The sequence below is a fragment of the Psammomys obesus genome, unplaced genomic scaffold, assembly GCF_907164565.1.
Source record: "Psammomys obesus unplaced genomic scaffold, mPsaObe1.curated_primary_1811, whole genome shotgun sequence".
NCBI classification, from domain to species: domain Eukaryota; kingdom Metazoa; phylum Chordata; class Mammalia; order Rodentia; family Muridae; genus Psammomys; species Psammomys obesus.
In genome coordinates, this window is record NW_026596463.1 from 3,005,516 (window position 1) to 3,027,659 (window position 22,144).

The following is a 22,144-nucleotide window of genomic DNA, read 5'->3' on the forward strand; positions in this document are numbered from 1 at the left end:
GAGAAGCTGGTGTGACCCTCAGCAAAAGCCAGGCTACCATTCTGGCAGGCTGATAACTTCTGGGCCTTGGGATTAGGGTTAATCCTCAATTTAAAAAAGCCACTGCTTACACTTATCAATGTTAACTTCCTTTCATAATTTACTCAACTGGAAAAAGTATTCTATAACAAAATGTATACAATTTAGTAATTGTACAAAACATGAATTTAGCAAGATGACATTGGTTACAGTCACCAGCATGAACACTCAATACTTTTTACTGCCACTTCCAGGACAAGCTCAGGTAAATAAAATGTTACTGGCTGAAAAGTCACAAGAGGAGCAATTTGAAACTTTACATACAACAGCAAAGTCAATCTTCCACAATAATACTGACACAATCACTAAGAGGCTCCCTCCCATGCTGCCGCTGCACTCTCGGAATGTCTTTCAGAGTCCATCTTCTACACGAGATGTTAGCTTCCCAAGACCAACCTTGAAGCATTAGAATACAAAATAAGGAGCTCTTTATTATTATTTATACAAAACTGGTACATTTAAAAAAAATTAATATTCAACAACTCTGCTGACCCCCTGAGGAAGCTAAGAGCTTTTATGGGTCCCTCAAAGGAGCCCATAAATGATTCAGTCACCACACTCCTGGCCACAGGAACAAGGCACACAGCTCCAGGGCCGTTCACGTGGCTCCATCATTGGCTCTGCAAAGCTGACTTTCCCTTCGTTAGGCTTGGCGAGCAAGCCAGGGTTTCCTGGACCAGTGTTAACGAGCACTGTCTTCTCTGGCCCAAGCTAGAGTATTTTATCAGTGTAAAAGTTGAGTTCTTTTATTTCTTCAACACTTTCAATAAACTTCTAGCATAAGACACTTTAGTACAACATATACAGATTTGATAGTTTACCAAAAACACTAAATTCAGCTAAATAAGTTAAGATGTCTCTAAAAGAAAGTTGGCTTAGAGAAATGGTCATTTTCTTTAAAAACTGTGTTCCCACACTCTAAGTCCTGAGAGGTCCAGCTTGCTTGTACCCTCCTCTAAGTAACATCGAGAGCTCTGCTATCATTAGTGGAGAGCGTGGCACTTTCCTAAAGCCTGACACTAAGACATGCAGTAGCCCAGCTGGCAAAAATCTAGACAAGAGGCCTCTCTGAACAAAGACCTACAGAGATAAATGCAGTGACTGTTTTCTTCACTGAGAACTATTTAGCACTACTTAGCACATTATTCTGTAGTTTGAGAATAAAATTCTTCCCATGAAGAAGTAGGTCCCCTTCTGAAGAATAATGTTGTTTACCCCCAAAATCAATAGGCCAGCACCAAATGAATTATTAGTTTACAAAAAAATAAACTTAGATTGCAAAGTTCTACAACCCAGACTGAATAAATAAAAAATCAGAAGTTCTGTCGGCTACAGTGTAATTTAAACTTCCATTTTAACCCACTGGAGTCCCCCAGGAACACCATCATTTCATCAAACAGCTGTTTCCAGCTTGTGGTGGCTTTCAGAAACGAGGTGCAGATCACATCTGTGGTACTCAGAGCATTGCATCCATGTGAGAGCTTTCCAGAACACAGCATGGAAAGGACCACACTGTTTCCAGATCTGAGGATTCTCTGTGCAAAGGACCTCAGATGTCTCTGAAAGAGCCAGAAACCAAGCAGTGATCACGTCCACTCATCTTCCACAAGACACTGCATTGAGATTTTTAATTCACAGATTTCATGTTAGTCCTTGAGAACCCAATGCCCGTGCTTCAGTTCAGTATGTCAGCCTGCTCAAGCTGCCTTCTTGGTGCACGTTCCTTGCAGACCTTGTAAATTTATCTTTGATCTACGTCAGAAAAAGACAAAGCAGAAAAAGGGAAAATGTCAGCGATGTAATATTGGGGTTGGGGTGCATGTGTGTGCATGCGGAGGCCAATAGACAGCACAAGATGTCATCCCTCAGGCACCGCCCACCCTTTAGTTGGAGGCAGGGTCGGTCTCACTGGCCTGGAACTTGCCAAAGAGGCTAGGCTGGCCAATGAGCGCACGGAACCTGCCTGCCTGTCTCTACCTGCCCAGAGATGCCACCCTAGTTGTTTTGTTTTTAAAAATCTGGATTCCAGGGCTCGGACTCAAGTCATCCGCACATGTTGTGGTATTTCCCAGACCGGGATTGAAAGCTCTAACCTGGGAAAACTTCATGTATGTGGCAGTCTCACCTGTTGTGAACCATGTGACTCCTGACAAGATGCCCTGCTGCCAATGCTGCCATCAAGGACAACTCCCCGGCCATTACAGTGCCACACACAATTCGGGCAAGCTGCCGTGCATTTTCTCCAGGATTGTCTTTGCACGCTCCTTGAACACCTAGCATCTGCAATCAGAGACCAACACAGAAGATTACTACAAGGCATCAGAGCAGAACTAGACTCCATCAGAAGTGGTAGCTGTCCGGCCAGGCAGCTAGGACTGACACATAATATCCACAAGCTGCTGGCACTATTACTTGCTTAATTAATGTATTTTCTCATGATTTATCATCACATACACCCAAACTATATGTATGTATATGTGTGTATGTATGTACACACACGCACACACACTTCTTTCTTTCTTGGGAAACCCTATACTTATCTGCACATACTAAGGTTAGACTGTTTGGAAGCCAAGGGCAAAATAAGATCAGCTAAAATACAGAGTAGCATGATGTGGGTCAGGTAGATACACAGCATCCCCGGTACAGTGGTTGGATGTCAACTTGACACATCTAGGAAGAGGGATCTCAAGTGATAAATTGCCTCCAGCAGTGTGGCCTACAGACCATGCCCATAGGGGATTTTCTTGATTGCTAACTGATGAAGGACCCAGCCCACAGGCCTAGACAATAGAAGAATGACAGCTGAAGGTGAGGCTAGGAACAAGCCAATGCACTGTGGTCCTCTAAGGTCTCTCTACCTTAATTCCTGTCTCCAGGCTCTTGCCTTGCTTTCCCTGACTTAACTTCCCTTAGTAATGAACTCTGCCTACATGTAAGTTGAAATAAACTCTCTCCTTCCCAAGTTTGTTTTAGCCAGTAGAAACAGAGCCCCTGGGCTCAAAGCCCGGCCTGAACCAGTCTTACCTGCAGACAGGCTTGCTGAGGCAGGAGGTTGGTCCCACCACCCACAGTCCCTATCTCTATAGAGGGCATGGTGCAGCTGATATACAGGTCTTCATTCGTGGGGCCGCTCGCTTCCATTAAAGTAATACAGTTTGAGCTGCCCACATTCTGTGCTGCATCCTGGAAAGGGAAAGGAAATACAGCAGTTTAGTTCCTTCACTCAGAACAACAGAGCAAACAGCAAAGCAGCAAGTGGAGGCCTCACCTGGCCACATGCGATGTAGATAGCAGTGACGATGTTTGCTGCATGAGCGTTGTAGCCACCTATGCTCCCAGCCATGGCAGAACCCACAAGATTCTTGTTAATGTTTACGTCAATCATAGCCTCTGTCGTTGTCTTTAGCACCTAGACCACAGTGTGCACGTTACAGAAACCCCCAGGAGAATCAAGTGAGAACCACTCGCATCTATCTCTAGAAAGTAAGGGTGTAGATGTGGCCCCGCCGTTTAAACCATCCCAAGAATGCTACATGCACATGGGCACAAACAAGACAACACCAAGTTTAATGGAAAACACAACCCTACAAATGTAATTTTACTAAAAAGTGTCAGTATTCTTTTAAGTTTATTATTTTAAAATTTTTCTTTCAGCCCCAGCTGACCTAGAACTCACTATGTAGCCCGCCCTCAGACTTCTAGGCATCCTCCTGCCTCTGACTCCCCAGAGCTAGGATTACAGCTGGGGCCACCACACCTGGTCTCAACCCAATTTAAGGTACTAACACTTAAGAAGTAGGATAAAATATGTGTCCATCACTTACTTCTCTCACCACCTTGGCTGGAATGACAGCTTCACAAACCACAGTCTTGCCTCTTCCTTCAATCCAGTTTATGGCAGCAGGTTTCTTGTCAGTGCAATAGTTACCACTAATAGCCAATATCTGCATTTCAGGAAAGAACTCTTGAAGCTTCAGAAGTGCTTTCTCTGTACCCTAGTAAGAAGCAAAACCAATGCATGATGGACTCACCATTCTGATCACCTTACCTGTTTCTAAACACAGTCATTCAGTACATGTACACAGTTATTATGTACCTAATATCCAGAATGTTCTTTATTTGGTAGAGCACATGCTCCACAGCCTGCTAAATGTCAATTACCCAGTTGCTGGCCCTGCTAGCCTGACACCTCTCTACTGGGGTACATGAACGTGAGGACTCTGGTTACTGAGGTAAGTGGAACCATGTCGTATTTTGCAACTGATGATTTCACTTAGAATAATGTTCTACTTTAACAGACCTCTCACTTGTCCCTGTATCTACTCGATGAACATTTAGGTTGCTTCTGCCTATTGGCTAGTGTGAATAACGCTACTGTGCACATGAGAATACAAATGTCTCTGAGACTCTGCTGTCAATTCTAAAAGTAGAATGGGAAGATGACATGGCAATTCTTTTTTTTTTCTTTCTTAATTTTATGTGTATTAGTGTGAGGGTACCGGATCACATGGAACTAGAGTTACAGACAGTTGTGAGCAACAATGTGGGTGCTGGGAATTGAACCCAGGTCCTTTGGAAGAGCAGACAGTGCTCTTAACCACTGAGCTATCTCTCTAGCCCCCAGCAATTCTATTTTTAAGCTGTTGAGGAATCACCATTTATTGAGTTTTTAAAACTTAGACATTCAGTTATTTTCCTTTTTTTAAAAAAAAATAATATTTATATAGCCCATTGGAACTCAGTATCCAAGTGGGATCCCTAGTTAGGGGAACAGGGACTGTCTCAGAAATGAACTCAATAGCTGGCTCTTTGACCTACCCCCCCTCCCCAAGTGAGGAGCAGCCTTGCTTGGCCATAGAAGAGGACATTGTAGCCAGCCCTGAAGAGATCTGATAAGCTAGGATCAGTTGGAAGGGGAGAAGGACCTCCCCCATCAGTGGACTTAGAGAGGGGCAGAGAGGAGATGAGGGAGAGAGGATGGGATTGGGAGGGAATGAGAGAGGGGGCTACAGCTGGGACACAAAGTAAATAAACTGTAATTAATATAAAAAAATAAAGAAAAAAATAATCTTTATAAATACATAAAATCTGTAGCCTGACTACATGATTTTAATATTTTGTATTTGTCACTCATAAAAAGTTATCAGCAAAATAAAACGTACAGTGTTTAAACATCTCAGGACACACACACGCACACACACACAAGAAAAAATGTCTCTAGGAAAGGTCAGTTTCAAGATTTGGGGGCAAAGCTCTTTGTGGACCGCTGGGGTGTGCTTGGAACTCACCTGGGGCCCAAGCATGTGCCAGCTGCCCTCTCGCCAGCCCCAGATCCCTCCCCAGCCCTGAGGACATTTACAGGCTCAGGCTGTCAAATGACAGTGGTGCAGGGAGGCCGGCAACCCGCAGTCAAGAGCACTGGCTGCTCTTCCCGAGGACCCAGCACCCACTGGCTCACAACTGTACAAAACTCAAGTTCCGGGGAGTCTGAGGTCCTCTCCTGGCCTCTGTGGACACCAGGCACACATGTGGGGCACAGACGTTGGTGCAGGCAAAACACCACACACATACGGACATTATTTTCCAAACAATTAAAAAGAGAAGTCAAAGAGAAACACCACCAAACCAAGCTATATAAAGCATTACTTAGCTTTTAACAAACATGTGAAATCAACTAACTTCACATATGTAATCTATGGACATGGTATATCAGTAAAAACTGTGGCTGGGTACGGTAGCACAGTTGTAATCCCAGCACTCAGAAAGCAGAGGCACACCTTGGAAATCATGTTCATCCCCATGGCATCCCCTGTCTTGGACTGGAAACGGATATAGAGGTTGCGTCCTGCCATTGTCACATGAAGTTTCTGCAGACGTGCAAATCTGTAGACACATGGTTTTTACTTTAATCCAAAACAAGAAATTTGATCTTAAATCTAGTTCAATAGGGAGTATTTTTCCTTTAGACACATGAAGGCTACTACTGTAGCTGAGTCTCATTCTTAGACACTGAATAAAAGGTGGACTATCTCCTTAATACACTTTATGTCCAAATAAGAGCAAAGGCATTAGCTTGAACTGTAAGGGGCTCACATCTACTGATCATGCTTCTGTGTGATTTTAACGGTCATTAGTCAAAGTAAACCTCCTCTAGACTAACCCCCCTCTTCTGCCCAGGAAGTTGCTTCTCTAGGGCATAACAGTCTAGTCAGTGACTGGCTCATGTCTTTTTAACTTCCTGTTTCTTCTCTGAGAGGCTCAGGCCGTCAGGCTCGCACAGTAAGTGCTTTTACCTGCTCAACCATCTCGCCAACTTTTAAAAAACTATTTCTATGACTCAACATCTGAATAAACATCCACCTCAATTATAAATTATTAGAATAATTATTAGTCGTCCTGAACGAGTAGATTCAGGGGAGTGCTACAGTACCTTAAGTGCAGGCAATGTATTAGCTATCACAGAAAACAAGCATACATTTCTATATGACACCCACCCCTCCAACACCCACCTGCTGGTGCTATCAAAGGCTTCCTTTATCACTGCGAACCCTTCCGATGTTTCAAGCCATGCCTTCACTTCTGCAGAGTCACAGGCACGAGGAAGACGCACCACTGGGCCTCGGGTCATCCCATCCGCAAGGACCCGGCTGCTGGCACCTCCACCCAGCTAAGCAGAGGATCATGGGAACAAACATGTTAATCTGGAAAACACTTCAGCTTCTCCTAAAGCCCTGACTGTCCCCACATCTGTCTTAGTTCCCTTACCCTGCCCAGTTTGCCTTGTACTTTAGACAAAGTCCAACTTACACTTATCGCTCGGCAGCCTCGGTTAGTGCTGGCCACAAGACAGCCTTCAGTTGTTGCCATTGGAACCTGGTACTCTTTCCCATCCAGGCACAGAGGCCCTGCAACTCCAACAGGGATAGGCATATATCCAATCACATTCTCGCAGCAGGCGCCCATCACCTAGGAAACACAGGCCAGCAGCACATGAAAGCCCACTCTGGAACAGCCAGCAGCTCATCTCAGTCCATGTCACTAACAACTTTTCCAGCCTAACCCTATAAACTAATTCAACAATGTTTTTAATGTAGGTTTTTTGTTGCTTTGTTACTGGTGACCAAAACCTGGTGCCTCACCATTGCTAGGTAAACATTCTCTCACTAAGCCAAACCCCACCCCAAATTTACTCTTTACAAATTTTAAACTGGCCAGGTGGTGGTGCACACTTTTAATCCCAGCACTTGGGGAGCAGAGGCAGCTGGATCTGAGTTTGGGGCCAGCCTGGTCTACAAAGCAAGTTCCAGGACAACTAAGAGTACACAGAAAAACCCTGACCCAAAAAACCAAACCAAACCAAACAAAACAAAACCTACTGGACTCTTCCAGCAATGACTATACAAACACACACATTTTAAACGTAACGTGCAGGGCCAGCCCTCCCTAGCCAGGTAACACACCAAGGAGTAGTTGTAGCCTCTGTAAGGCAGGTGCTGTAGGGAAGACGGCTCGGCAAGCTTTGCGGAGAGGAGCTGCCGGCGAATGGACACACCACGCTCGTGAGTTTCCATCAGTGTTTCCAACTTGTAAGCTGGGATGTGCTTAGCATTGACCAGCTGGATGATCTCTGCATCACTAAGGAACTTTGCACCTTTCTGAAGGGAAAGAAAATGGGAAGAAGATGAGGAAGAGTTAAGAAGACAAAAAGGCTGAAAGAACACAATGCAGAGCTACTTAAATGACTATGAAGCAGTGTGCATCAACCTTGGGACATTAATACCCAGCCGGACTTTGTCCACCCCCTTAGGAAAGAACAGTGGCCAGCAGTCTCGCCCTCAGTCCAGCCCCTGCTCTGCTATGGGTTTGCCCTCTGCGAGTCAAGACTCTCACTGCAAACTTAGATGCTCATCATCAGTGAAGGCCAGTCAGTACAGACTTGCTTACAATCACATTATAAAGTATTTTTGCTGTGTGTATAAGTTGTGGCTCTTAATGTATAGTCCAGCTGAGGATACCACCCCTCCAAAGAGCTTAGGAACAAGAACATTAAGAGGAAAACTCAAAAGGTTTTGGGTTTGCAAAGCGGGAAATGATTTGAACAGAAAATACCGAGGGCCGGGGGTGCTCAGTGGTAACATGCTTGCTAAGAGGAGGCCCTGCACTTAGACCCCCAGCAAGCACAAGAAGCAGGCACAGCAGCACACACCTTCCGTCCCAGCACTGGGCAAGTCCGTGCTCAGTGAGAACATGGTGGTAGTACCAGTTTTTATTTCCCTTGATTTAAAAAAGACAAAAACAAAAACACCCTCTTTTAAAGAAAAACCCCAAGTCTAAGTGCATGTCCTGTCCTCACCTCTGCATTCTCCAGGATCTGCAGACATTCTTCATTAGGCCGAGGCTCGCTGGGGAGCTCAATTCCAGGCTCCTGCGCCCCCGGCGCCAGTGGAGGGCTGGCTACAGAGGCACCAAGCACAAACGTAGCTCTGCCTGAAGTCTCTGCTTCTGCCACTAATGGTTTTATAACCTCAGCTGTGTGAGAGGCAAAAAGATATCTCGGAATACTGCCATCACTTTCAATGAAGTCAAACCAGGCAAGATCCTCAGACAGGAGGACTGAAAATGAAGCACTCAGGGCAGTACCTTTTCTATCTTGGTTCACTCCCAGCTCCTCCTCCACAGACGAAAGCTTCTGGCTCCTTCTCACAAGCAGAGGCTCCCGTCTACAACAGTTGTCTTGAGCTTTCTTTGGGGTCATCACAGGAGACGTGATAGGATTTTTTAATGAGAGTGTCGATTCTGTCTCAGCTTGCTCAAAGAAAATGTACTTGACAGCCAACAGGAAAGCTAAACTCAGGGTAATCACTTGTTCGATGTCCATGCTGATCATCCTGAGTGAAAGCAAGAGAATGGCATGTCAGTTTAGAAATACAGTAGTCACAGCACAGCCTTGTGAGAGCGCAGAGTACTGTGGACTTCGGTCAACTTACTTGGACAGATAAAACTGCCAGAGAGAAACACTTGGTTCAATTCTCTTGGACACATCTTCATCCAGTCCCAAGGAAACCTTAGACTGTTCTGCTGTACTGTTCTGAGGAGAAGGATCAGCTATCCAGCGACTGTGAGCGTGAACAAGAACCAAGCCTAAAGACTGAAGGAACAAATTTTAAATTCTATGTACTGTTTTCTCCTCCCTCATGACTCCCGAACCAGACACTATCTTCCTTGGCCTCATCTTATCATTGGAAAGCCCCCAGTTATGTGACTAATAAAAAAGTGGTCCCATCACCGTTCAAACATCCCAAAGAAACAAGCTTTCAAGGATAGAGGAACTTGGAGAATCTACTCAGGAGGACAAAAATAACCAAGACCAGAGCCCCCAGTAGGGTGTAGTGGCACACACCTAGAATCCTGGCACTCAGGAGGCTGAAGCAGGAGGACTCAAAGTCCAACGCCAGCCTTGCCTATCCAGTGAGATCCTGTCTCAAAATAACAAACTAATATCCCAGAACTTCAGAGAAACAGGACAAATTCAGAAAAAAAAAAAAAAAAAAAAAAGAAGACGACGACAATGGAATATCACTGAAAGGACCAAAAATTATATAAAACACAAACAAAATCCCCTAAATACCCAAAGTATAAGAAACACTGAAAGTGCAGACACTAGAAAACAAAGATGCCATTACCATAATCATCTTGACCCTTTGCGTTACAGGGTTTGGTTTATTCTCTTCTTCTTCTAAAACTCGGGCAAAATGGCTGAGCTGCCAAATTGGACGACCCTCACGGCTTTCCCGAGAAAGCTACAAAGTAATCAACACTGCATTAGGAGGCTTGCAGCTGATTTAGGTAAAGCGACAAGGTGAGAGATGCTCTTGGCTAATGCCACCAGGAAAACCATCTTACCTCTAGAACCAGGGATACACAAGCTGGGAAAAACGTCATGAACACGAAGTAGTTGGCAAGCACAGACATGCAGCCAAAGCAGCACATGATCTCAAGCTGACGCACCCCTGGGGAGAACAATGAGACACACAGCTGGTAACGTGCACAGTTTTGACAAGCCGTTTATCGTAAAGGCCCTCCCTGCAGGTAGACAAGTTCTACTACACTAAGTCCTTGGCTGTCTACTGGAGCAGAATTAGGAACCCAAAGATGATGCCAAGGCTTCGGGAGCAGCGGCTGGGAAACTCAGTCCCTCAAGGATAAAAACCTTAACTTCTCCATATCCCCAACATTACAATGCTGGACACAATGGTAGTGTTTAATGTATCTGGCCAACAAATGTTTCCAATTCTTTTGTAAAATGGTAGCACTTCCACTGAGACAAGAAGCTAGAGCAGCAGCTACAGGAGAGAAGTAACTTCATTCCCAAAATCTACACTACTCCCCTAGACTTACTATCACAAACTTACTATCAGCGCACCTGTGTATCCAGGGCTGTTTGTGAAAGAACATATAAGTAGCCAGTTACACCCTCTGACATGATATCTGTTCCTTGCACACCACTAAGTTCAAACTTCCATAAATCCTCTATAGGGCCTGGTGTTCTTACAGTTTTACTTCACTGACCTGTCTGAAAATGATACAATGCAAGCTATTAATAAATCAAGAGTGAAAATTAACATTTTGCCTTAAAATGTTTCTGGGGTCCTTTGGTAACCTCAAATAAAAGACGAGATCTATTGAAAGGTCAACTCTCAATAGAACTGTAGAGGCCAGAAAGGAAATTAGAAAGACCAACTCCTAGTCTTTACACAAATTAAAATCAAAGTTTGCACTGAATATGAATTAAGAAACAATTCCCTTTTCTAATAAAAACTAAATTAAAAAGCTCATATAAAAACTGTAAGTATGAGATCATCCAAGCAAAAGCATACATTGTATTTTTTAAAAAAATTTCCTATTTATTCACACAACTATGGGCATTAAAAAACTTGAAATTACAGTAACACCAATCTATACTTTAAACAGTAGGTGAACAGAATATTTTCACACTCAAGACCACTCAAATCATACTTAACCAATGCTTTTCACAAATTAATCAACTACTGTTTTTTCTAATTTCATGTTGTCATCATTTGTCCTTACTCTCCCAAAAGTGCTCTACCACTCTGGTACTATGCAAGGACACAGCACCAGTCCAAAGACTTTGAAGAAGCCATGGCTTTTGTGCTGCATACTGGGAATTAGACCTTCATCTATGCAAAGTACACACTACCACTGAGCCACACCCAACCCAACCTCTTTCTTTTGTACTGGCTTTTTCAGAGTTACTTTCAGGGCACAGTTATAGCTCAGTGGCAGCATGTGTCCAAAGCATGTCCAAGCTCCTGGTTCAGTCCCTAACGTAAAAGGGGGTGGGAGCAGCGTTATTGCCTAATTTTAAGCCAGACAAAAATGTCTCCAGTGGCTTCTACAACTACAAAACCAGTTCGTGGTTAATTTCTCTAACCACTTCAAGACAAGGTGTCAACACTACTACATTCTGCATCAGAACCAAGGGAGCAGCCTTTGTTTCAACATTTCCTGCCCACTTTCAACATCTTATACTCTCTTCTCAAGAAAAATCACATACTGTGTTTTCGCCTCATCCGCATTTTTTAATTTTAGTGGTGGTGATATGACGTCTTGGTTAAAATTCAGAATTATACCTTTAAAAAGGCAATTTCTAAAGCGTGTGTGTGACTGTGCTGGCACATGTGCCACAGGGCATGTGTCGTCAGACAACAGGATCAGCTGTCTGTCCTGGTGTCTGTTATTAGAGACAGACATATTTCTTTGTGGTTCCACAGCTTGCACCGGTTTAGCTGGGCCTTGAACATCTGGAAATTCTCTGTCTCTGCTTCCAATCTCATCATAGGAGCAATTGGATGACAGACATGTGCTGGTGTGCCAGGCTTTATACGGCTTGTAGAGACCCCAACTCCGTTCTCAGACCTTCATGGCAAGTGCTTTACCCTCTGAGCCATCTTCCTAGTTTCCAAAAAGTGAACTTTAAAGTATGTAAAATACTTTTTTGCTTTAGAGTGAACCACTGAGTTGTAGCCCCAGCAGTAGGCATATAAATCTTAAGATAATTTTAAAAGTGTTTTTCTTTCTTAAATAAAAAAGCTTTCTTAAACAGCAGAATATCTGCCGTTACCATCTGAATTTACTGAAACATTATGTATTTAATAAAATAAATGAATACAGAGACAACCCAACACTCCGTCAGAATAAGGTAATTAGGGGCTGGAGCAGTAGGTATCTCGACAGCTAAGAGTGACTCTTGCTCTTGCAGAGGACATGACTTTGGTTCCCAGCACCCATTTCAGATGGGGACACAGATGTATGGACACACACACATACGCATGCATGCACGCACGCACGCACAAGATATGCAAGTATGGTTTTCATGATAAAGCCATAAAATCTAGTCTAATGACCAGGAAAACCCATAATAGCAGAACATATTCATTCTGGCAAATTTCCATGGCAAGCCATATTTTTATTGATTGTAATGGAGTCCTGTTTGATGTTTAGTATTAATTCTTAGTATTCATTTAAGGATGAGGAAGCATGTGGGCATGCTAAGATGTACAGCTGAGGACCTAAGTAAACCTTCCTAACCACCTGCTTCGATGAACCGATTCTGATCTGGATGTTTTGCACCACCACCGACACAGCAATTGGAGCCAGAAACCACGCTGCTACTTCAGCCTAGGTAACAGCAAGGACCTCTCGACCAGCCTTGGAACCCTATCTTGGTCACAAACCAATAGCAAACCCAAAACACCCCAAAGTAGACTTAGAAAGAGAAGACGGCAAGCATGGCAAACAGGAGTTACCTGCTACATTCTCAGCACACACAGGCCCACATCCACACACTAGGAATGTTTACAGCCACATCATTTCAAAATCTAATTCAAGAGTGAACAATGTAAACCTAAGACCTTCTATTTTCCCCTTTAGTGATCCACTTAACTGTAAATGTATTAGAAATTTTTTTACAAACCTGACATGGTGCCAACTCCAATTACAAGACATTCCACGAGAGCGTCAAGAGTGAATGTGGGGCCCAGAATGGCCATTCCACGAGCTATATTTTCCCTTACTTCATCCTAAAGCACAGAGCAAACACATCAATGGTTGTGAAGTACAAGTTAGCCTTTTACAATGCTGGTGAACATTCTGGGTCCTACATGAAATGTATTTTCCTACTCAAAGAACAAATGTGATAATATAGGATGTATTCAAAAGGAACAATGGGATGCTAGTACAGTTAACAAACAACATCAAAATACCTATTAGGATCCTGCCTCCCTCTCACTGAGACACAAATTCTAAGAAATATTCCTTTGAGGTGGTTGGTGGGTTAAACCAACCACTTAAATTCCACCTAATTAAACCCGCCAACATTTTATTCTGTGTCCCACAGACAGAAGCTTAATTGAGAACTCTTTGAGGTCACATTAGTACAATAAAACCAAAATAATTTTCTTATCAAAATGTTCAAGTGATCACAAGCATTATCCAATACCTGATTGGAGGTGGTAGCTCAGTGACTGAGTACTTGACAAGCCTGTGAAAGATCCTGTCACTAAAGGAAAATAACAGAAGTCGAAGTACGGCAGGGTGGTGCATGTCTGCAAAGGTGACCAAGGCAGGAGGATCTCTGTAATTCAGGACAGACTGATACTCAGTCTGCCTCAGAAAGTATCATGATACAGGTTGTTAAAACAATGCTGGGTTAAGTCACTATTGAACATCAGGATGAAACTTTAGATGGGAAATGTGAGTCTGAAGGCCTTAGAAACAATGTGATCTGAAACACTGTTCTATTAGATCTGTTACAGTTTTCCCCGAAAAGGTTCCTGTGTTTGAACACTTGGTCCCCAGTAAGTGGTGCTCCTTGGGAAGGCTGAGGAGGTGGAACCTCATCGGAGGAAGTGGATCACAAGGTGCAGGCCTTATGGTTACACAGCCTGGCCCAACTTCCTATACATTCTCTTCTTGACTGCACTCAGCCTCCAGTCCCCACCAGCATGCCTTCCTCACCATGACGAACTACACCTGGAAACCAACAAACCCGTCTTCCCTTAAACTGTCCCATGTCAAAGCAATGAGCAAAGTACCCCAAACACTCACTCTATTCCCTAACTGCTTCAACAGGTGGCTCATTTATCCAAGGCACTGAGCTGTAATTTCAGAAGACTCTCAAAGGGGAAATGGGGAAGTGAGACACTTACACAAACCAGTCTTACAACTTAAGTCTAAAAGCTTGAGACAACAGGTTAAATTCTGAACAATGAAGAAGCCTTATCTTATGAATGTAAACAAATGCAGAAGAATACTATCACACTCCAGGCTTCTAAGTAATACTCACCTGTGAGTTTGAACTCAGGGCAAACTTTGCTAATGCACTTGCTCTAGAAAGGTCAATCAAAAGCAGGAAGAAGGGCAAAGCTTCACTGGGAAAAAAAAATTAAGACAAGTTACATTTAATACTGGGAAAATACAGTTTTAAGAAGTTCTTTTCAAATGACCTTTCCCACACCTGGTGTGAGGAAGCAGTGTTAAGACTTTTTCTGCTAGGGTTCTCCAGAAGCTAAGAGATGTTCACAATTATTTGCTACAGTGTATCTGTTTCACTTTTTTGAGACAAAGCCTCATGAAGGCCAAGCTGACCTCTAACTTGCGGTGTAGCTAAAACTGGCCTTGAACCCCTGATCCTTTTGATCCCATCTGCCATGCAGTGGACTTACAGGCTTCGCCATGATGCCCAGCTTAACAAAGTAAAATACTTAGCAATGTTAAAATGTGAATGCACAGACACTAAGTCACCTTTCAGTGTTTTTTCAGCAAAGCATTATTCTAGATTTATAAAAAAAATACTTGAATTAACATTAAAAAAATATGCAACATACAAATTGGTGATAACAGTATTAAATAGCCACCATGCCTCCCCTAAAGCAAAGCTTTAAAACAACCAAACCCACAGCTGCTATGCTACTCCTTAAGGAGATAATGGTGAATATAACAAAAAAACTGTCTATAAAGATCACTGTGACATTTACGAAGAAAATTCATTCAACATTAGACTACCAATCTACAAAATTAGAATACTCTATAGCCATCACTAAAATTTACTTTGTAAAGACATGAAAAGATGCAGATGAACTATATTGGGCAAAAAAGACTTGCGGCAGTGTAAGTAGTATGGTACTCAGAAAATATACCTAAAATAAATGGAAAAGTATACATATCGAAATAGTAACAGAGCCAGCTAATGGCAAGTATATGAAGAATTTCCCCTTATTTTCTAAACTTTAAATTTACACACCATCTTTATAAGGGAATAAAGGCTCCTAAAACTACAATTTAGAAGAGCACTCAACTGAGTTTTAAATACTCACTTTAAGCCTGTCAATTCTTTGTCTAGGAAGTGAATGACGACTGTACTAAAGACAAAACTTGAGAAAATTGTGAACAGGCCAGCAATACCTAAAAGAGCAAGAGTTGACCATCAGAATTCTATTGTTACACAAATGCTAACATTTAGTCTCATGCAATAGTATCACTTTCCTCTGTGTTACTGAGGCCTCAAATTTGAGAGTATTTACTAAGCATCTGGAAAGCGCTGAATCTACCACCCTGTCAGCGTTGTGCGCCTGGAAACCCCACAGCGAGTCAAGAGTTTGGCAGCATGCAAAGAAGGCGGCCGGCATTACCCAGGATGTATTTCGACCCAAGCTGACGCAGGTTCTGGAACTGGAAGTAAATGTACAGGATGGCGATGCACCGCGTTATTGTGAGGATGATGATGTCACTGCTCAGGACGTCCTACGGCAGAAACAGAAAGCTTTCAAAGCACTCATTAGCAAGGGTTTTCATTCTGTGTCCTTGGTTTACATATCATCACAAGAATATAAATGCCAGCACAAGACAATCAAATCAAAATAGCCAATGTAGAAATCAAAAATTGAATGCAACTCTTAAACAACCTGTAATTCTTCACAATCATTCTTCTGATAGTCTTTACAAAAGATACATTTCTCAGAGGTCAACTACACTCACTTGTATTTAAAAAAGCATTTTTGGTGCATTTCCTACCATATAAATAGCTGAAATTTTGAGGTAAGCCCATAACTAAAGACTTTACTCAGAACTTTTTGCTTGTATGTTCTCTAAAAAGGAGACATTCTTTAGAAATTAAAAATGTAATTTAGTTGCATCAAATTAACCGCACTAACCTCTTCAAATTTTGGGCACTCATAATTCCAGCCACAGATCTTGTTGTTGCCAGTAAACATGTTCATAGACATCATGCAGATGGTGAGTGTCACTGTTCCCACAATAACTTCCCAGGGGTGGGAGGCCACAAAGAGGCCATGCATACGGAACAGTCTTGACAACATCGTAGCTACCCGGTCCTTGGATCCTGGAGGGAATATGACACATGAACCCTTGCACATATCTCACCTTGAGGACAGAACTGGACGCTGTCAGCCCTGTTTGCAGCTTCTTACACTGGGCTACCCCAGTGTCCCACGCAATTCTGTGAGGCAATTCTAACGATCTACTAACATGACTCTTGCCACTTCTTCAACCTTTTATTACCCACTAGCAACCAACTTATATGCGATTGTTTCTTAAAAAAAAAAAAAGTTTCAAGCATAATCTCTTGTAATGATGTAAGCCAAGGAGGAGCAGAATAAAGCGGAAAGCTTTATTCACATTTCTGGTTACTCAAGCAGAAAATCTACGAACACCTTCACGATGCACGTTTAATAAAGGTAACATCGAAGAAGTCCGCTGATTATCCTGCCATAATCATGGTGATTTATAAGCGATAATCCTTTACACTACTTTATCTATAGTACATAAGGCAGAATGTCACTAGCACAATGTCTAATAAACTTTCCTAAGTGGTGACCCCAGAAGTCTTTTCTCATGTTTCTGTTAGTAAAAAGTGGGCCTGCATTTTGCTAGGACTGTTGCTTTTCTACCAGCAAACTCTTAGGCTAGAAGACCAATTTAAATGTGTTAGCTGTGGAAGGCTTCTAAACTTCAACATCTAGCCAAGACTGAAAAGTCAGTAGAGCAGATGGCTGGCTAGAATGTGTCTGTATCATCCAGAAAGACCCCGAAGGGGCAAATGACCACCCCTCTTCCCACGTTTGCTGGCTATTTAATAATTCTGACATTCCTATTTGAAAAGTAATCTGATGGCCTACAAGAGATAGATACTTGTAAGCCTTATTTCTCACAATAAAACTAACAGTACAATGAAGAAAATTACCCACATCAGTCCCAATGAAGATTTAAAATATTAGGGCTTGTGAGATGGCTGGTCCAGTGGATGAATGCACTTGCATCTAAGCCACACTATGCTGGACAGACTGTGCCCTGACCTTCACACCCACGGCACAGTGAGTGTGTACATACAATATAATACAGTGAAAAGAAAACCAACCAACCAAGCCCACTGACCAGCAGCAAGAACGCAAACAAATCTCACCTATTCACTAAGAAAGTTTCTTATCTGCTGATGACAGTAAACAGTTAAAAAAAAAAAAAAATAGCCAGGCAGTGGCAGTGTACACCTTTGATCCTGGTGGCTGAGGCAGGCAGATTTCTGAGTTTGAGGCCAGCCTGGTCTACAGAGCAAGGGTGAGGACAGCCAGGGCTTCCTGGATCAAAACAAAAGAAAACAAAAAGTAACAAAGCAAAAAACCCAAACACCACAAATTAAATTTAAAAAGGCAATAATGTATGGGGGATAAAGAAAGGTGGGGGCTTGGCTTTTAAGAATGAAGCCAATTAGCAAATATTATCTTTGACTGCAACACTCCATTTTTTCCTCAGCATTTCAAAACACCAGATTACATGCCAATATAACCGGTTATATCAAGGTGCTCACAACACATTAATTCAATTATAAAATCAATCTTTTTCCTAAAAACAGTTTTAATTAATTAAAAATAAAAAATAACATAAAAGTAGCTGACTGATCAGGAAGCATGGGTAGGTACTACATAAACATGAATAAGTTCTGGGGGAGGCGCTTTCATCTTCCCCGTTGTCATTTCAGGTTTTGAACTCCGGGTAAAGAGGCCGTTTATCTTTGTAAACACAAAACATTTTTGCTTTCTCTGGTTTTATGATAATGGCGAAAGAATGGAAGTGAATAAAGTCTTACTGATTTTTGAAAAAAAAATGAATAAGTTCATGTATCATGAAATTATTCACAACAATCCCACTGGACTGTGTGTTTCTTACTGTGGATCCCAATTTTGAAAAGAACAATTAGTAAGGCATAAAGATATAGTAGGTATCTGTCTGTATTTATTCATTTTTTTCAGTCTTGCACAATAAATTTTACCATTTTCCTCTTCAACATCCTGCAATGATTTATAGCACTGATCAACAAACAAACACTTGAAAAATGACAAGTTACAAATACTTTTATTCAGGGCCTGGGTTTAAAGTATGAAAACTTTAAACATGTCTACAATTCGCATGAAACACATGTCTACTGGCTTCTCTCAATAATCTTTTTTTACTCATTTGTTCATTTCTTTTACATGCATTGGTGGTTTCCTGCATGTATGTCTGTGTGAGGGTGTCGGATCCCCTGGAACAGACAGTTGTGAGCTGCCATTTGGGTGCTGGGAATGGAATCCAGGTTCTCTGGACGATCAGCTGGTGCTCTTAACCTCTGAACTGTCTCTCCAGCCCATATAATCTCTTTTTAAAATCAGAAACTAAAGCAAACTGGTCTAAAAGATTGGCTTCAAGGTTTCAGAAGGTAAATCAGCTTCAGATCTAAGTCAAAATCACTTCCAATTCTCCACCCTTCATAACCAAATGCTTCAATAGTCCTTCCTAGTGAGTCAATATTATTCATCACTATTAAGAGTTGCTTCCACTGAATTAAAATATGAACTGCTGTCGGGAGGGCCCCAATCTGATTACAAATTAGTAATCACAAACCCACAACTACCTTATAGTAGGCATGAACATTCTCCACCCAGCTAATTTTCTGGAGGCACTGTCATCAATCCTGCCACTTTTCCCTGCTGGGTATAAATTCCTTTTTTTTTTTTTTTTTTTTTTAATATTCAGAGGAAAAAATTACACAAAATTCTGTGTGACAATCAAACACAGAGAACCACACCTACCTGGAAATACAAACTGAGCAATGTTACAAAGGTGTGTCAAAAGTAACCATAATTATAAACTTCTCTCATGAGCACACTCCCATTTCTCTGTGACTATGCAGAGCATTCACCAGGCACAGAATCCAATTTTCCACCTTTAGAGCAACTACAAGTGACAGCAGTGGGGCTATGTGGCAGTTTAGAGAGGCTCAATAGATAGTGTTTGTGCTGTGTAGCCATAGTAAAAGGACTTGCCTCAAACATGGTGAAGGAGCAGCATATGCTTACTAATCAAATGAAGCACACAGCAAACATTTCGGACTCTTCAAAGACTTGACTGGAAGTCTTAAATTCTCATTCTATCTATGACCAGGCCCACCATGCACTGCCAGTTACAGAAAGAACTCTGATTCTTCCAGTCCCCTCAGTCTCCTGTGTTACACATTCCAATCTTTGTTCACACAGAATCTGCACTGACCTCACATTAATTAATCTATGCAGGTTGTCCCTTCGCGGGTAAGAACCATCACTTTTAATCCCAGCAGGATGTAACCTACCATCACACGGGACCAGCATCCATCCTGCACTTGAAAACAGGTTCTCCCCCCAGACTTCACCACTCATTACCTGTTTGTAAGTACATCTCCTCTTCATTCTCAAGTTCTCTCACCAAATTAAGTGGAACCGCAAAGAACTACTACTGAGAATTGAAAGGAGGTAGTCCAATTTTAGATACCAACAATTTTACATGGGGTTTATGGGTGCAGAAGTTGAACCCAGAATATAGCCCACGGCCTACAAACTAGCCTGTGTGCACCCATGCCATTTCCCCCACAGGCACACACTTTACCTGGAAAGAGCCGTGACAGACACACAAGTTTTTCATGTACTCTGATAGTTTGTGCACAGGCTCTTTCTACTTTTCACATCTTTACCGTAAATTTAAAAAAAATAATAAAAATAAATTCACAAGTAACCAAAGAAAGTATCCTCCACTTTGTAAGAGGCTTTAACCATACACAACGACTTGCTAGTAAAAGCCCGGTTAGGAACGTTTCCTATGGCTTTACAGGCCCTAGCCCAAAAAGGCACATCCTCAAGAAAGGAAATAGTCTATCTGACCACTTCAGATGAAATACATCAACCTCCTCCCACCTTGGAAGTCTACTGTTTAACTTTCGAACGTCAAAGGTCCAGCTTTCCCCACTCAACCCGAATAATCCCAAAAGGGATGACAAGGTAAGGCCATCAGTACCAACGAGCCTACGCCCCTTAGGAGAAAGACAAGACCCGCAGGCCGACTGACCGACTCGCGAGGGCTGGCTTTGCCTGCTCTGACCTCGCATCCACCTCTCGCCCCCTACGAGGGGCATGAGCTGCCGCATCCACGTGGACCCCGGCTTTGGGTCCATCTGCAGCCTACGCCGGGCCCTTCTCCATCACTGGAGAGAAAGGTCCTGCCGCGGGCAGCGCCTGGGCGGGAACGCTCGTTCCCTGGGGTTGCGCGGACCTTCGTTCCCGCTGTCCCCTCTGCCCGACACTCGTTCTATCCGGAGGGCCGCGACCGCCGCTCGGCACGGCGACCTCCGGGCTGGACCCACGGACGCCCCGTCGCTGCACCGGCCCCCGGGCCATCCACGGCTTCCCGGGCCGCCGCCCTGCCGCGGGCCGCCAGGACGTCTCCCCGGGGCCCCGGGGTCCGCAGCCCGCCCTCCCCGCGGCCGCGGCCGGCCGGCCGCCGCTCACCTCCGGATCTCAGTGGAGGCCACCGAGCCTGCCCAGCCTGCCCAGCCGCCGTCCCCTCCAACGGAGCGGCGGGCAGAAGGAACTGCGCTTACGCACGCTCCGGGCCGCCAGCCCGCGGCCAATAAGGAGGGATCGTCCGATCGCCCAGCCAATCGCCGCGCGGCTGCTCGGCCTGACGGCCCACGTCACGAACGGTCGCCTTAACAACCGCCCACTGCTCGCACCCGGGCGGAGAACCCGCACCGCACCATCTCTCACCACGGCCGAGCCAACCAATGGCTGGCCGAGCCCCAGCATCGCGGCCTTCCTATTGGCCCCGGAGCCGCGGGGGCTCCAGCGGGGACGCCGCCCGCGCGGGGGACAGGGGATGCGGCGGGTGGGGTGCCGCCGACCTCAGCATCCGACCTCCGGGGTCCAGCCCGGGGGAGGGCCTTGGGAGACCACCGTGCCAGATTGCAGAGTGGGGATGAGCGCGGGGCCGGGTTGAGAAGGGAAAGCCCAGTCGGTAGAAAGATCTGGGGAGGAAGAAGGAGAGCGCTGAAAAAAGAGGAAGTTATTTTAAAAAAAAGAGAGAGAGAAAGGAAAGAAAGAAAGAAAAAGGAAAGAGAGAGAGAGAAAGAAGGAAGGAAGGAAGGAAGGAAGGAAGGAAGGAAGGAAAGAAAGAAAGAAAGAAAGAAAGAAAGAAAGAAAGAAAGAAAGAAAAGAAAGAAAGAAAGCAGAGTTGCAACCCAACCCCCCTGTGACATACCCATCAGTGCCAATGGCTCCGGCTACCTGGGTCACCTGTCTCCCTGTCCTGGCCGCAGCTGTTTATCAACTATCCCTGGCTGTCCTGAATTCCCTCTGCCGTCCTGGCCGCAGCTCTTTATCAACTATCCCCGGCTGCAATAGCCTCTCCTAACTGGTCTTCCCACTCTTGCGTGCTCTCATCTCCCAGGTTTCTGCTGCAGTAATCTTCCTCTATGCCTTGCACCTGCGCCTAAATCATCAGCCTTTTGCCTGCGAAGAGCTTGACACTGTCATTACGGCCCCACCCAACATTTCATCTACACAGCTCTAGCCCTGTTTCAGCCTGAAGTACCTGGTCCTTCCATTGCACTGAATCAATTGCTCTTGACACACCTGCTTATGGCCTTAGTTTAGCCCGGATATACCTACCCACTTTAAAATTTGAA

The 22,144-nt window shown here is 43.8% G+C and overlaps 1 protein-coding gene across 3 annotated transcripts; it reads right to left on the bottom strand.

Annotated features, from left to right (window-relative positions):
- Positions 1-121: 121 nt before the first annotated feature.
- Hmgcr (3-hydroxy-3-methylglutaryl-CoA reductase) lies at positions 122-21,938 on the bottom strand. 3 transcript variants are annotated; one of them, XM_055598352.1, is made up of 20 exons: positions 21,718-21,938; positions 16,314-16,501; positions 15,792-15,903; positions 15,477-15,564; positions 14,447-14,531; positions 13,076-13,181; positions 9,985-10,091; positions 9,765-9,881; positions 9,069-9,229; positions 8,722-8,969; positions 8,435-8,610; positions 7,542-7,736; positions 6,889-7,047; positions 6,591-6,748; positions 5,859-5,964; positions 3,906-4,076; positions 3,350-3,490; positions 3,106-3,264; positions 2,204-2,358; positions 122-1,830 (listed from the first exon to the last, which is right to left on the bottom strand). In XM_055598352.1, exons 1-20 carry the CDS (start codon positions 21,719-21,721, stop codon positions 1,776-1,778), a joined length of 2,691 nt encoding a protein of 896 aa, XP_055454327.1. In that variant the 5' UTR covers positions 21,722-21,938; the 3' UTR covers positions 122-1,775. The 3 variants fall into 3 exon arrangements, with proteins under 3 accessions (XP_055454327.1, XP_055454328.1, XP_055454326.1); XM_055598353.1 differs by lacking the exon at positions 21,718-21,938 and adding an exon at positions 20,970-21,059; XM_055598351.1 differs by lacking the exon at positions 21,718-21,938 and adding an exon at positions 20,530-20,756.
- Positions 21,939-22,144: the final 206 nt, after the last annotated feature.